Source organism: Thunnus albacares, chromosome 5 (assembly GCF_914725855.1).
Source record: "Thunnus albacares chromosome 5, fThuAlb1.1, whole genome shotgun sequence".
Taxonomy (NCBI): Eukaryota; Metazoa; Chordata; class Actinopteri; order Scombriformes; family Scombridae; genus Thunnus; species Thunnus albacares.
Genome location: NC_058110.1, coordinates 24,930,756 through 24,945,362, shown reverse-complemented (window position 1 = coordinate 24,945,362; position 14,607 = coordinate 24,930,756). Strand labels below are relative to the sequence as shown.

Below are 14,607 nucleotides of genomic sequence, written 5' to 3'. Positions count from 1 at the left end.
CACCAAACACCCTGACCCTGTCACCCTGGCAGAGACAGTCCACACACACACACACACACACACATACACCCTATACACACTCCTTCACCATGTGTCACAGGTCTAATTATCAAGAGTCTGGCTGCTGGAGGATGGGGCGATTCAAATTTCCATTCCTGAGCCACCATTAGGGTCTAGAATTAGAAGTCAGAAAACACAGAGGGCTGCTGGTCACACGGCAGACAACAACACACATCACTGCAGTGGAAGGAATACGACTACCAAACCAGACTAGTGATTTTTTTTTTTTTTTTTTTTAAGACTTCAAAGCCGTAGCATAGATGACAACAGGCACCGTCATGCTGTGGCTGATTTGATTGTGGGAAAGAGGCTTAGGTGGCAGTAATTCCCCAGTGAGAGGGAGGAGGAAAATCTAATTGTTTTTAATTGCACTTGCCATTCCCTCTCATTAAGGAGTTGTTTTTGTTGGACAAGGCAGCTCATGTAAGTTTTTCTCCGTTTTTTGCGATATTTCAGAGACCTCTTGTTCATGTTTTCTTCTTGTTTTCTGGTGTATCTGTCGTGTCCTCTGGTAGGTGTTTGTAATAACGTGTGTACATGAAAGTTAAGTTCAGTAGTTTGGGAAATGGACCTAACAGACAAGTGGGCGCAGTAGGTTGAAGGTAGTCACAGAGATGACTGGATCTTAGAAAATAGCCTGTTATAAAATACAGGCACTCAGCAGATAGTTGTCAGACGGCTGCAAGCTGGGTTTGGAATTCTGTTATTTCTCCAGCCAACATACGCCTTCTCCTTTCTCCAGCTCCTCTCTCTCTCCCTCTTTTTCTCTCCGTCACTCCTGGTAGGAAACAGTTACAGATCTGTTTCAGGGCTTGTGTGGGCGGTTTCTTATTAGCCCTGCTATGAGGATCTGCCCCTCAGTCAGAAGTCCACTTTCTAGCCTTCACAAAACTACACTAACCTTGTTCATTCCTTTTTCTCTAGATAACTCCCAGCTCAGCCAGGATCAGGGAGCAGGTGTCCCAGAGCAGTTTACCGGCCTCCTGCACGGATCCTCCCCTGTGTTCGACTCCCGAGAGGAGCCCTTCAGGCTTCCAGGTGCTCCGCCACCCGGCCAGGGCCAGCCAGAGTCGAGAGCATCTGTTAAAGCTAAAGAGGAAGTAGTAGCAGCTGCACCGCCACCCAGCCGTCCCAGTATGGCCGCCATCCTGACAGACTGTGATCCAAAAGCAATTTATGCGACTGTGAACAAGGAGCCCAGGGACTCCGGGGCTGGGGCGGTGTCTGCCGGCAGGATGCGCCCTCCTGGAGACCTGAAGCTGGCACGCAGCCTCTCCAAGTCGGACTCGGACTTGCTCGTGTCACCTCCTAGTGAGGAGGAAGGAGGATTGGGAAACCGTAGCGAGTCTGTTTCTAACTGTAGCACTGGCAAGAAGAGGCTTGAGAAATCTCCCTCTTTCACCTCAGAATGGGACGAGGTAAGTGAGTTAGTGTGTGTACTTTGGTGCTTTTTTACTTTTGACTAATATGAAAGGTTCATTGTTTAATATGTGCAAATGCTGCAGTTTCATCAACAATTGGAGTATGAAAGGTTTTAATGAGATCAAGCTGCTATAAAAACAGTTGTTTTTTGAGCAAGAGGTAATGAACCTAACACACAAATACAAAACATGCAGAAAAAGCACATTGAAACTGGCGCTGAATTCAATAAGTCATTGTCATGAGAAGCCATAGGAAGCAAAACATTAACATAACGTGGAGTAACAAGGCATTATGGAACCCTGCTACATCAATATACCGATTCATGGACAATATTTAATCTCTTATTCAACAGTAGATTGAAAGCATGAATCCAAATAAATGCACACTGAATGAGCACATTGTCGAGAATTCCTCACATTGTTTTCACAAAGCTCCACTTGTTAGGCCTTAAGTCCGCTTGCGTTAAGCCCAAACAGCATTTGCAGGCACAAGACATTTGCCCACAACTACAAAATCGATGGAATAAAAACCTCAACTGCGAACACCTCTGTTGACTGTAGAGAAGTTCAACAAAGACGTTCTTCTCGCTCTGTCAACTCAAAGCCCACCTGTTGGCCTAATGGGGACATTGTGTAATAGGAGATACACCTTGTTTTACAAACACAATGACTATATTACAAAATGTGTTTGTAGAAGTAAATAGCATGTAGATTAGCACACTTAATTTCTACAGAAATGTATTTTTTGCTGCTTATGTTGAACCAATTCCTGCATAATTCCGCATTGAAAATTGAACTTGACGTCATATCGGTGCATTTTTTATTTCCTCAATCCTAGTCTTGTGTTTGTTATCACAGCGGGTATTCGTGACTAAATATAACCCCCCCCCTTCCCATTCAGCACTTTAATGCTTTGTCTGGGACGCAGATAAAAAGCCGAGTCGTCCTCTCTCAAGAAAGAGGAGATTAGAGAAGACAAGAAGATGGGGATAAAACGAGCGAGGAGCTGAGAGAGTAAGACAAAAGACGGAGATTTGGGAATTGAGATTCAGAGAGAACATACAAGCTGCTGATCTGTCTCCCTTCAGCTCTCGTCTCTTCCGCTTGCAAAGGCTTTAGAGTCCAACCTGAGTCTCTGCGGAGAAGGGCAACCCGTCGTAAGAAGACAACACGCAGACACGACGCTGAACAAATATAGTTATCTCAATATAGTTTCCTCAAACATCCCACCTTCCTGAGACGTTAGACTACTACTCTGCTAAAGATACGCAAGTAAAAAAGAATCACAGGTCAACGTATTTTTAACACAGTAGCAACTTTTATGGACTGTGAGATTACAGTATATGTAACAGTGAATGAGCAGAGGTATCCACAGTCCAATCAATTAACATGGCTTCCTGTTTATCCTATTTCACCCATTTCCTTCTTCAATCTTCTTTATTGCTAGCAGGATTAATGATCTCCACTAAGCTTCTCAATTAAGTGTTAGCATAAGCTTTCCTAGCCTAGCGTGTCCACTAGTGTCTCCCTAATTTTCCCTTTGTGTTGTTTAAACTCTGCTCTATATCCGTTATTGAGAACATGCATCTCTTTTACAACTCTCCTACACTGCCGCACCCACAGTGCAGCCTCCGGTCCGTGTGAGCGATGACTCGCACGTTGCGCTGATGATGCCAGACCTTGTAGAGCAAATCATGGGCTCAGATAGCACTAATGCGGTCTCTTCACAGTGAGGAGATCACATTGCTGCCTAGTGTTCCTTTACATGACCCTATCAGAACAGCCACAGCGCGCGGGGATAATAGCAGCTTTGAGGTCGATATCTTTGGCCGCTCTCGGCTGTGGTTTCCATGCGGGTGGTCAGAGTCGTTCACTCGATCACCTCGCTAACGTCTCCGGGCCAGTTGGATGTTGTCTGCAGAGGGGAAATTCAATGAAATATAAAATATCTCTGTAAAGCTTTGATAGGTTGTTGAATTACTGTTTGGGTGTACACAACATGCAATTCAATCTGAGCGACGTATTATTATTATCATTTGATTCCATTACTGTTGCACTGCCATATGCTCTTTATTACTTTCTCAGTAGACATTACAGTCAGACTGCTTCTGTAATTAGCTCATTTACTTGCCTATGAAAGTGTGGCTTTATTATTTGTCAGTTGCGTGCTACTGTAAACGGTTCCAGATGTGTTGATGTTGCTGCAGTTCCTAACCTGATGACTTATAATAGTCATTTCCCAGCTACTACACAGCAAGGAGGCTGTAGGAGACATTTCTGCATGACAGCAAACTGACCTGATGTTCATCTTGTCTTGATATACCTTCGTCAACACCTTTTGTCTCATTTTTTTAGTTGCAGTCAGAGGCAGAGGGGCCACACAAGGCCTCTTATAGAAGCCAGTCAAAGTTTGAAACACTTTTCTAGCCTGAAGCCAAAGCACAACACTGCGACAGCCAGTGTAATCTTGTCTTTGGAATTTTATATCTGCGAGCACCACAAGGAAGCATTTCTTCGCCTTGATCTACTTCAGCATTGCCAGACTTTTTGCGAACGGCAAGAACATACCTTTAGTTTGTTTTGCCAAAGTCTGCCAAGGAGACAGTGAAAACTGATAGTATTTAACTGAGATTACTAACAAAACCTGACCTTCAGTGCTTCTCAGTATGCAGCCGGTGAAAAGAACATACCTCTATTACAGTCTGCAACACAAACCAATACCATACAGAGTTTAAGTACAGGGCTGCAACTAATGTTTATTTTCATTATTGATTAATCTGACGATTATTTTCTCGATTAATCTCAGTCTATGAATTGTCAGAAAATAGTGTTATAATTTCCTACAGCTCAAGGAGATGTATTCAAATGTCTTGTTTTGTCCAACCAACAGTCCAAAACACAAAGATATTCAGTTTACTGTCATATATGACAAAGAAAAGCAGGAAATCTTTACATTTGTGAAGCAGAAAAATGACTAAAACAATGAATCAGTTATCAAAATAATAAATGTTTCTGTCGATCAATTAATCGACTACTTGTGGCAGCTCTAGTTAAGTCGTCCACTCATTCTGTTTGCTTACATCTCAAATACATCTATACTATTCAGTAGAAAGTGTTATGTAATAAAATGACATGACACTATGGTAATGCACTGCCTTGTACTTATGGTTGCAACTACGTGGTATATACAGGCATATATTATTTTGATTAAAGATTCATCTATTAATCTATTTTGTGATATATTTTTAGTCAACAAATGCCACATCAACATTAACCAAAGACTGAAGTGTGGTCTTATGTTGAAAATATTTTATGGGTTGTTTTAGAGAGATGACTCTGCTTCTGAGACATTGTCGTCCGTCTGCAAAACATTGTGGTCAAATGAGGTAATAAGGTCAATAGAAAGGAACATCTTGTGTGCTTGAATCTTTTTAATTCCCCTTTCAAACTTTCTGGTCACAGGCCTGGCACTGCACAGTCTTAATTATCCAGTTTAATGAACAACTCACCTCCTCAGACTGCACCTGAAGGATGTGGCCTCTGAGAGCGTGACAGGATTAAGGCAAGCATGACATTACTTGGTTATTGGAGATTCCTGCTCTTCCCCCAATGTCCTCAATAGCCAGTTATTATCCTGGATGGAGCTCCTCTGTACTCTCTTCTCCCTGGTGCTTCTTTGCAGATGAACCGAATAGCCTGAGCTTGAGAATTGATCTGGTTGTAAAAGAAAAAACGGGGGGGGGGAAAGAGATGGAGGTAAAAAACAGAAGGTGTCCTCTAACTGTAGAGGAGATCTTATCAGTGAAGAGGAGATACACTTCAGGCAATGGCCTCATTTACTGTATACGAGTGTCTTTTCCTGAGTGAACCGGCCAGCTTTAAGTTAATCTGAATCCCTAAAGACTTTTTTTTTTCACATCTTAAAATAGGCTGCTGGCAAAGAGCATCACAATCCATCCTTAATTATTCATTTATCCCTCGGGCGTGCATTTTATTTACTGTCCAGTCTGTGAGTCACAAAATAAAATTGTTTCGGAGTGATACTAACAATGTACTTGACCTTGAAGAAAAAAAATGTATGGTTTTGCTCTGGTTGTCAGTACATATCCATCCCAGAGGAGGCCGCAAACCATGAGTTCTGCCCTTGATGGATTCCATGTATGTGCAGCTTCCTTGTTATGCTTTCTGTCAGGCTGTGTATAGACTGTATTTGTGTGTGTGAAGCAGCCTGTCAGCCAGACCAATAGATATCACACTCGTGAAACGGAGCCATAGTGAATTTGTAATGTACAAGCTGCGATATACAAAAAAATAAACCTTCCTGCCTTAGAAAGGATGTGATGAAAAAGCAGATTGCAGTGGGCGGCTTTCCTAATGGCAGCGAGTTCACGATTTAGCTTTTTTTTTTTTGACACTGTTTCCAAATGAGTTTTTTGTATTTTTGATTCATAATCAGATAATTAATAGAAGCATCTGCTGTTTGCATTGTCGCTCGTCAGCCTGTTAGCATTCTCGTAGCAGATACTACTTTTGAAAGGCAATTTCTTTTGTCCAATTTAGGGGCCTCAGTTAATGAACACAGAAGCCAATTTCTTCTCGCTTGAATAGTGATTCAGATGTGCAGGACTTCTGTGCTGAAAGTGGAAAAAAAAAAAAGCAAAGAGACCCAAATCTTTCTTCTCCTCTTCCATTCAGGGAATAAAGCCTGCGTTCGCTTGAAATGGAAATATTCACACCGCCGATGTAAAGTGCATAGCGAATGAGAGAGGAGTGTGTGTGTGGGGGAAAGTAGTTAAAGTTTGATTGGGTGTAACTTAGCCTGCACTCTCTTTAATGGTGCTGGGAGTGGCCTCTGAAAATTAAAAACTCCCTTCTTTTTTTTTCAATCGGTTGTCTCTTTTCCCCTCTTCCCGGCGCGTATCGCTGCATCCACAGTGTTTTCTTTAGTTGTTGCTTTCTCCGAGATGCTGTGGCAGCCATCTTGCCGGTCACAACTGGCTGCTCTTGAACACTCTACTGAGCTGTGTGACAGCATTTGGGGCGAGGGGGGTCCCAGGACATTACCAAACCCGCCCCCTAATGCATACACACACCCCCTTTTTAAAAAAAACCCCATCTTTTTCTTCTTTTAATCTGGTTTGCTTAATATTCTCATTCTCATACCCTCTTCCCTTTTCTCTCTATATCTATACCACCTCCCCCTTCACCCCCCCCCCACCCCTCTCTCCTTTTCTTCACACGAGCCTGCACACACACCCTTGGATACACTGCCTCTGGTTTCAAGACAAGGAGGATTTGACTTGCATGAGGTCTTGAGCTATGCATCTCTCCATTTAAGGAGCTCTGACTGTGTATGTGCTCTACGTGCGGGTGTGTGCTGGTGTGTAAAGCGCATGCTAATGCGGGTTGGGTCTTGGTCCTTGGGATCAGACTGAAGATGACAATCCAGGGGGCACATTGTGTGGGCCAACAAACTGAGCTCCACAGATGGGAGGAGAGAAAGGGAGACAGAGAGCTGTAAGACAGAGACAGAAGGAGAGGGCTGCCCACTAGCCCCACTTCACTTTTAACTTCATTTTTCGATTCGCACTCCACAGATCCAGTAGCCACTATGAAACCAGCTTTTGTGAGTATTGATTCCCTTACAGGCAGCAGCTCCATCGGAGGCTCATTTATCTTATCTACCTGCCATGAATGAATTGAATGGCAAAATAATTGATGCTCTCTAGCATTTCTCTGGATATGATATTTCTTGTAAAGCCAGTTTGATTGGTACTCGCTGATTGAAGGTTGTTGCTTTATTGGCTAAATACAGCACAATAAAATGGGGGAAAAGCCTGAGCCTGTTGTCTTTCTACTTCTGAGTGTGTTCTTTAAAAAGTTAATCCTCTGTGGCATTTTAAACTGCGGGCATATCTTTTTTGCTTTCTTGTCTTGCTGCGCTCATAAACTCAATGCGGATATTGGATAGTTATTTTCTGAGAGGAGAAAACTGGCCTTGCTGTTTTTTGTTTTTTTTTTTTACAGAGAAGTCTAATGTAGTTGACCTGCTGAGATCAAACCAAACTGTGGGTGTGTGTCACAGCCCAGTGCAGCCAGCAGGCGAAATCTATTCTCTAATCCCCACCAGCGGGAACACAGGAGCGCCACAGGGGGCTGAGACATGCAGCCACTACTTAGTGTTCCTCCAGTCTAGTCGCTGGAGAGAGGAGATGCCCTTTTCTGTTCTACAAAGGATTTCAACTCTTTTCAACTTACTAGAAGAGATATATTTCTGCATCTCTTTAGGGGTGTGAGTTTGCAAAGTTATTTGGGAGGGACATTGTTCCTAAAGGCACAAACATGACATTGGGCTATTTCAGGAGAAAGTTGATGGGACTGCTGACAGTGCTTTGTCCCACTGTGGCATTGAGGCGTTGGCACCTACTTCAAACCGTGGATGTGTTTTGTGTTCCCCTTGATGCCATTCACTAGTCCATAGTTTTCATCCAACCCCTGTTTTGGTGCCAGCTTGCCAATTTGAGGCCGGTGGTCCGGGCACGCTCTCTCTGCAGCAGGCTTTTGTTTCACCCTGAGCGAGCTGTGCCAGGCGTCCTTTAGCTCTCCCGCCACCCTCCTCTCCGAGCTTCAGCTGCGCGTTGTATGAGCTTTTCAAAGACTATTAATGAAAGAGTGAAGTAGCAGTCATGTTATTCCTCTGCTCAGTCATCCTAGACCCAGCAGGCCTGCTGTGAGACGCATGATAAATGGCTTCACGAGTCTTTAATCACATCCCGACCGTCTCTCGTCACTGTTAGCTCTTCAGCTGTTGACCTCCACCTTCGCCGGTGACTTCTGACCCTCCGCTCATTGTATCTCCTCGCTCATAGTGAGCCTCTCTCACAATGGACGCCTCTCCATTTCAGGTCTCTCTGTATTGATCTGATCCTGCAGCACAAAAACACATTCCCTCCCTCTCTCTCTCTCTCTCTCTCTCTCTCTCTCTCTCTCTCTCTCTCTCTCTCCTCTATTAATTCTCATGGCACCGAGCTTCTTAGTCCTCGACCATGAATTTCAGAGGCTTTTTCTTGTTGTGGATGTGTTTTACCTTGAGGAAATCACTGGGCTGTGTCCCCTGATAAGGATATATTTACCCAGCTCCAGCACTATATCACACCTGCCTTTCACGGTGGCTGCTTCTAAATCTCATTGGACCAGCTAGTATTCCCTTTTCCATTATACTGGACAGGGGAAGCTGATACACCAAGAACTTGAATGCAGCTGTGTGTTGTTTTTTTTTTTTTTGTTCTTAAATCCATACTTTGAGAAGGCTCGCTACGCTGACCTTAACGGCAATGTGAGTGTGTTTCAAACTGCAACCAGTCATTCTCATTTCTTTCTTCTTATATATACACAGCAGCTGGAGGCATTCAGAAAGGCACCCTGAGATTGCTACAGATGCTGCAACGGAGGGACAGAATATTACAACCTTTGCTTTGATGTATAAAAGTACATAGGCATATCTCATCTCCGGAGAGCCAAAGAAATTGCCTCGGCGGTTGAATTTGCATGTCCTCTCCTTATTGTGCCTCCTCTGCTCATCGCTGAGGAGTGATGCCACTGACAGGAGCATTAATCCTCCTTTCAGTACAAACCGCGGCCACTTCATGAGACAAGAGCACTGCCCTGTCCTCATTATCACAGGAGCTACAACAGCTCTGTGCGAGAGTGATTTCACGTATTGGACTGCTGACTAATGCCGGGGTTCATCAACTGCTTCCTAATTGGCTTTGTCCTGCCGAGGCCTAATAATTTATGTTATTTTAAGTGCAACAAAAAGACTTTGTAATAAATTCTAAACAGAGAGAGGAGATAGCCATGCCTAGGTGAACATACTTGCAATAGCAGTTTGTCATCTTTGCTGGAAACAAGTAGGCGACTACTAAGTTCTTGCACTCCATAAAATCAGGCGAGATTCAACTTGATTGATGAAGATCCGATGACTGAAACTTTGTTAATAAAGAGAGTACAAGTGAGAGACAGTGTGCGGGATTTTTTTTTTGGTCCTTTCATATCTTTGCTTACAGCCTCGGGAGGCAGTAATGTGCATATTATGGTTTGGCGTTGCCAGAATGAGGGGCAGAAGATGCTGCACTCAAAAACTTACTTTGCACAAGCGACACAAGGGTGAGATTTACGGTTCCATCTCTAATCTGTAGAAAAGTCTAAAAACAAGTTGAGGTTTTATGGAGTAATACTTAGAGCCAAATTATTTATTGGTAACTTCCTGTAGTCTCTGCTGGTTGCCTGGCAACCTCAAGACTCTAGCTTTAGCAGTGCTAGTAGGCAGATTTTGCTGAGAACTCATCTCACGTGCTTACTATATGTGTGATTATCTATAAGAACAGTATAGGAAATGCTCGTGCTTGTTGTTTTTTGTTGCTCACCTCCTCCAAAGTATGTGAAGTGTATCTTATTGTTCGGTTGAATCCAGCTTAGTCATTTCTAAAGCACGGTAGAGCCCCCTCACACGTGCAGGTACGCATTCATACCATCAGTTGTCACTGGTTTTTGCTGACTCACCTGTGTCTGTGCTCAGGTAGGAGAGATGCTGCCAGTTCAACATCTACATTCCTGTTTAATGACTGATGTAGTGAACATGTGGTGCTGATAGATGGAGGTTATTTGTAGAGCTTGTGTGACTAATCTACCATCTGGTCAATATGCAGCGTTCTAATCAACAGTATGGAGGAGTAACATTTGGCAGATGGATCACTAAAATAATGTGATTTTCGCACTGCCCTTTGTCTCACACCTCTCCTGTCTACCTTTGCTTGTGTAGAGGATTACTGTTGAACTAACAGAGAAGTCATTATAAAAGAATACTTTATTGTACTGTATACTTCAGTAGGGAGTGTGATCTTCAGGTTCACTGATGGCTGTATGTCTCAATTTCATCTTCTTCAATCCCACCGATTCTTCAGTGATTTAATCATCACAAAGCTTATGTACCAGACAGTTTTCCATGTGAAATAGTGCTTCAGTTACATTATTTTAAAGATTTTAATATCAGCAGGGATGGTTATAATCAGAATGATTATAATATCCCTGCCAGCTGGCACACAGTAGGTAGATACACAGAAAAAAAAAAAGGCAAAACAAAAACCTGAATTCTCTCTCAGCAGACACAGACGACCTCTGCCACCGCAAACCCACGGAGATCTAATTCCTTTGACAGCGTAAGACGTCCTTCTCCGTATAAATATCTCCTGGTCCTCTTGGGGTTTTGCTCTGTCCTCTTCTGGGGCATTCTTTTTAGAGGTAGATGGGATTCTTTCAGCCTTTATGAACCCTTTCGGAATGACATAATCCCAGTGATTATTCATTTCTTCCTCTAAGCAAGTCTAGGAGCTTTAATTTAGCGTGAGCTCACTGGTCTAACAGCAGCACATTTAAAAAGATAACATCATTCTTGAATGTTACATTTCTCTGTCTCCTGTGACGGACATTTCTCTTCCAATGATTTGATTTCACTACTAAACATCTATGCGCTGATTGATGATGAGAACTTAACAAATGTGAACTTTGCTCTCCTGATGGCACATTATTGCCTTATATAATTATACTAATGGGACCTGTCTGGGCGCTTTTAGAGCAGCAAATAGGACTTATACTCTTTATAGCCAGTGGCAAGACGGTCACTTTCAAGCAAAATATCATAAAACATCCACAAAAAAAAAAGGGCACAATAAAGCAAGGTATTCACTTCAGATTGTAGCATGGACTTCATCCTCAAAAAGCGTTGGCATGACCGGATCTGACAGGTGTGACAGCAGCACTGTCAGTCCCTACGTTTTCATTTCATGCGCTTTCAATGTCCATGCAAACTCAGGCCTGGATTGGTTGAGGGGGGAGCATTGTTTCTATGCTGTGACAGGTGTAATATTGAAGCTCTATGGCCCACTGCTGCTTCAATGCCCTTGTGAATACATTTGAAGGAAATAACACTATTCTGTTTGTGTATGTCCACGTGTGTGCATGTGAATGACATGTGGATATATGAGCGTATATGTGTGGAAACAACACTCGAGTTATGTTCGCATGCATTGCGTAGAGATGCACGAAATTATTACAAGAACTCATGGTGGTCTGGGATTTTATTTTTCTTTTCTTTTTATCTTAATCTCTGTATATCTTACTCCTTTATTTTCTTTAGAGGCTCGGGTGCCTTGAAAAACATAGTTACACATGTTATCGGGGCAAATATTATGACACGGATAGTTTAACTTGCTTCAAAGTATTTTCTTTGAGAGCTTTATAAATCTAAGAAAAGCTTGAAGCACCTCACAGCATTTTTGTATTATTTTCCTAGACTTGCACACATTTTCTCATAGTTTGATTGCCCTGACAAAACTTTTGCTTTGTGATCGTTAATGCCAGATTGTGAGATTGGGATGTCTGTTTAAATCAGTATTGTTTTGGCCTCAGGCAGCAGATGAGACGCTCCTACCTGCAGCCAAGAGCCAGTAAATCCTCCAATATGAGACAATAGAAATAACTGTAATGCTGTGGCCATAAATGATATATTAAGTCAATCAACCAGGAGCACAGTTGCCCTTCAAAAATGATATTTATGTGTCACTGTGACTGACTTTTCTCTTGCTAAAGATACCTTAATGCTGTCATTTGCTTTCGCAGGGTGACTGTAATGTTTAGTGGTGTATTGTTTAAGGCATGGGGGGCATTTCTCAGTATTTTTGCTGGTGAGAGGTGGAGGCTAAACTGTGATGACTCCTCCAGGTTCTTATCTCTCTCTCTTCTGTTCCTGTCCTCAGATCGAGAAGATCATGACACTGATTGGTGCTGGCATCGATTTTTCCAGAGATCAGCAATATGCTACACCAGGTAGAGTATGATAATTACTACCACTTTATAATGTGAAATGTTAAATGCCTAGAGTCAGGGTTAGTTTAAGCTGAAGACTACAAGTTTAAAAGTGGAGAAAAAAAATCTGGGGATGTGGAGTTAGAAAGAAGTGAGGATACCAGACCTCTGTACCCTGCTCCTCCTCGTCTCTGCTTGGGGCTATCGCCTCGAGGCTACGTTAGCCACCTCTGACATAACACACCTGAATCTCAGATAAAACTATTAGCGGTCAAGTTGCATTGTGGGTAACGTAGGCACTAGGTTTTGACATGGAAGAAGAATACATAGAATAGATGCTAAAAGTTTCTGCTTCATTTTTTTTTTTTTTTAAACTGTCCATCATGAGTCCAACAATATCAATGTAGGAGTGCAACAGGTGTTGAATTAGAGTTCAACACCTAAAAATCGAGGTGTGTTTTAGTTCAATATGTACTTTATAGATTACTCACATTCAAAAAATGATTATCAATGAAAAGTTTGAGGGGGAAAATGGTGAGCTGGGTAGTTTTTTTTTTTTTATTAGCTCTTGATGCGTAGTTGTATCTGTTTTTAGTCACCTCTGTAATCAATTCCACCACTGTTGACTTTTATTATTCTACTATGAATCTTACTGCGGCCCCCCCCCGTTTGAACATAAAACTCTAAATGACCTGTTTAGCTGTAGGCTAAGATTTCAACGGGCAGTTTTAGAGTGCATCTCCTTGCCTTTATTTTCTCAAAACCTTTAAGTAGCCTTTCTTAGTATGCACGTGTACGGGTTCATTGTCACGGGAGGAGCTTCTTTGATAATGGCTGCCTCGCTTGTCTCGTACCTCATTGCCATATCTGCCTGGATTTCTTTTGTAATCAAACCTCAAGTTATTTGATCCATATGAGTGCCCTCGAGGGAAATTAAATGGGTACCTGAAAGACATGGCCAATGAAGGAGGAATCTGAAAACAACAGAGAGGTGGATATAAAAGTAATAGTAGTTTGTCTGTTTAATGGAACAGATGAGGGGAGGATTTGACATTAGCAGCTTGGGAGAAAGCTAAAATGATGCTTTTGAACAGCTTTTGTCATCCTGATTATAGAGTGGATATATAGTGCGCTTATTTTAGGGGCAGCGGTCCTGAGTCGTGACGTCTGACACAAAATCAGCCTGTTTTTTAAGCCATGTGATCTCCTGTGCTCTAAACCTACCTCGGAGGGTAACGAGTGTATTTTTTATTTTTAAGACCGAAGTTCCTGAGAGACACATTATTAGAACTAGCTCCTCACTTTGTAATGAAATGTCTTTGTGTTAAGGATTCTGTACATGCTCTCTCGTGTGTTCTTCAGGCTTTTCAAAAGCCTGTCGTCAGGGTTGATGGATGGTGCCAGGGGACTGTAGCAGCAAACCCCGAACAATCGACTCCATCCCTCCAGCTTTCCCCTCTTATTCAACATTCACCTCCAGTTTACACTTTTGCCCAAACCTTATTTTAATACATTTAAGCAATGCAGCAGATGTGCTATTCTTTAACACAAAGTTGTCTATCTTCTCATTCGAGTCCTCATGTTTGTTATGCCCTGCACTGGAGTGAGCTCTTTAAATATTAACCACTACGTATGTCAGGGGATGAGCTCATTTTTGCTTTGTAGACGTGGGGAAATCTGAGACCACTGCAGTAAAGTAGTTAGCGCCCCATCACTGGCTGTATCTGTCTGGTCTATAAGCTGCTCTGTAAGTCTGAATCCACTCCTCCTGTATGTTTAAAGGCACAACCTTTTAGCTGCCGTGCACCACAGCTCCGTCTCAATCAAGCTGCTGTTGTCAGCAGGCCATCAAGGGACTCACCGGAGAAGAGGTTCTGTCTGCACATATGAGAAGCAGCATCACTATCCCCCCCCCCCTGTCTTTCATTTGGTCCAGCGTTTGCCTCCTCTCCTCCCAGTGTTGACTGGAGAGCTGTGATGTCTCTAGCTGATTGGCTCTATGCCTGCAGTCCCTTGTACTTCTCTCCTCTCTACTGATGAACTTCTACATCAGAGTGAGAAAGATGGCGAGGGAGAGCGAGGAGAAACCTAATAAGTGTGAGAAAAGTAAAGACCGAGATACAGAAGCTGCAGAAACTCAAGAGGAAATGCAAGTAATGAGGGACAGGGGGTCTGTAGCTGAAGCGGTAGCTCGCACTGACAAAGAGCAGCCACCTGCAGTGTTTCAGAGAGAGAGAGAGAGAGAGAGAGAGAGAGAGAGAGG

At 42.8% G+C, this 14,607-nt stretch overlaps 1 protein-coding gene across 7 annotated transcripts in view; it reads left to right on the top strand.

Annotated features, from left to right (window-relative positions):
* Nucleotides 1-14,607, top strand: part of LOC122982052 (ankyrin repeat and SAM domain-containing protein 1A-like) — a 64,048-nt gene that overhangs the window by 30,938 nt on the left and 18,503 nt on the right. For all 7 annotated transcript variants that reach the window (XM_044351030.1, XM_044351028.1, XM_044351031.1 and 4 more), the window contains 2 exons: nucleotides 985-1,478; nucleotides 12,296-12,365. In XM_044351030.1, the coding sequence (XP_044206965.1) occupies nucleotides 985-1,478; nucleotides 12,296-12,365 (564 nt within the window). The remainder of the gene's footprint in view (nucleotides 1-984; nucleotides 1,479-12,295; nucleotides 12,366-14,607) is intronic.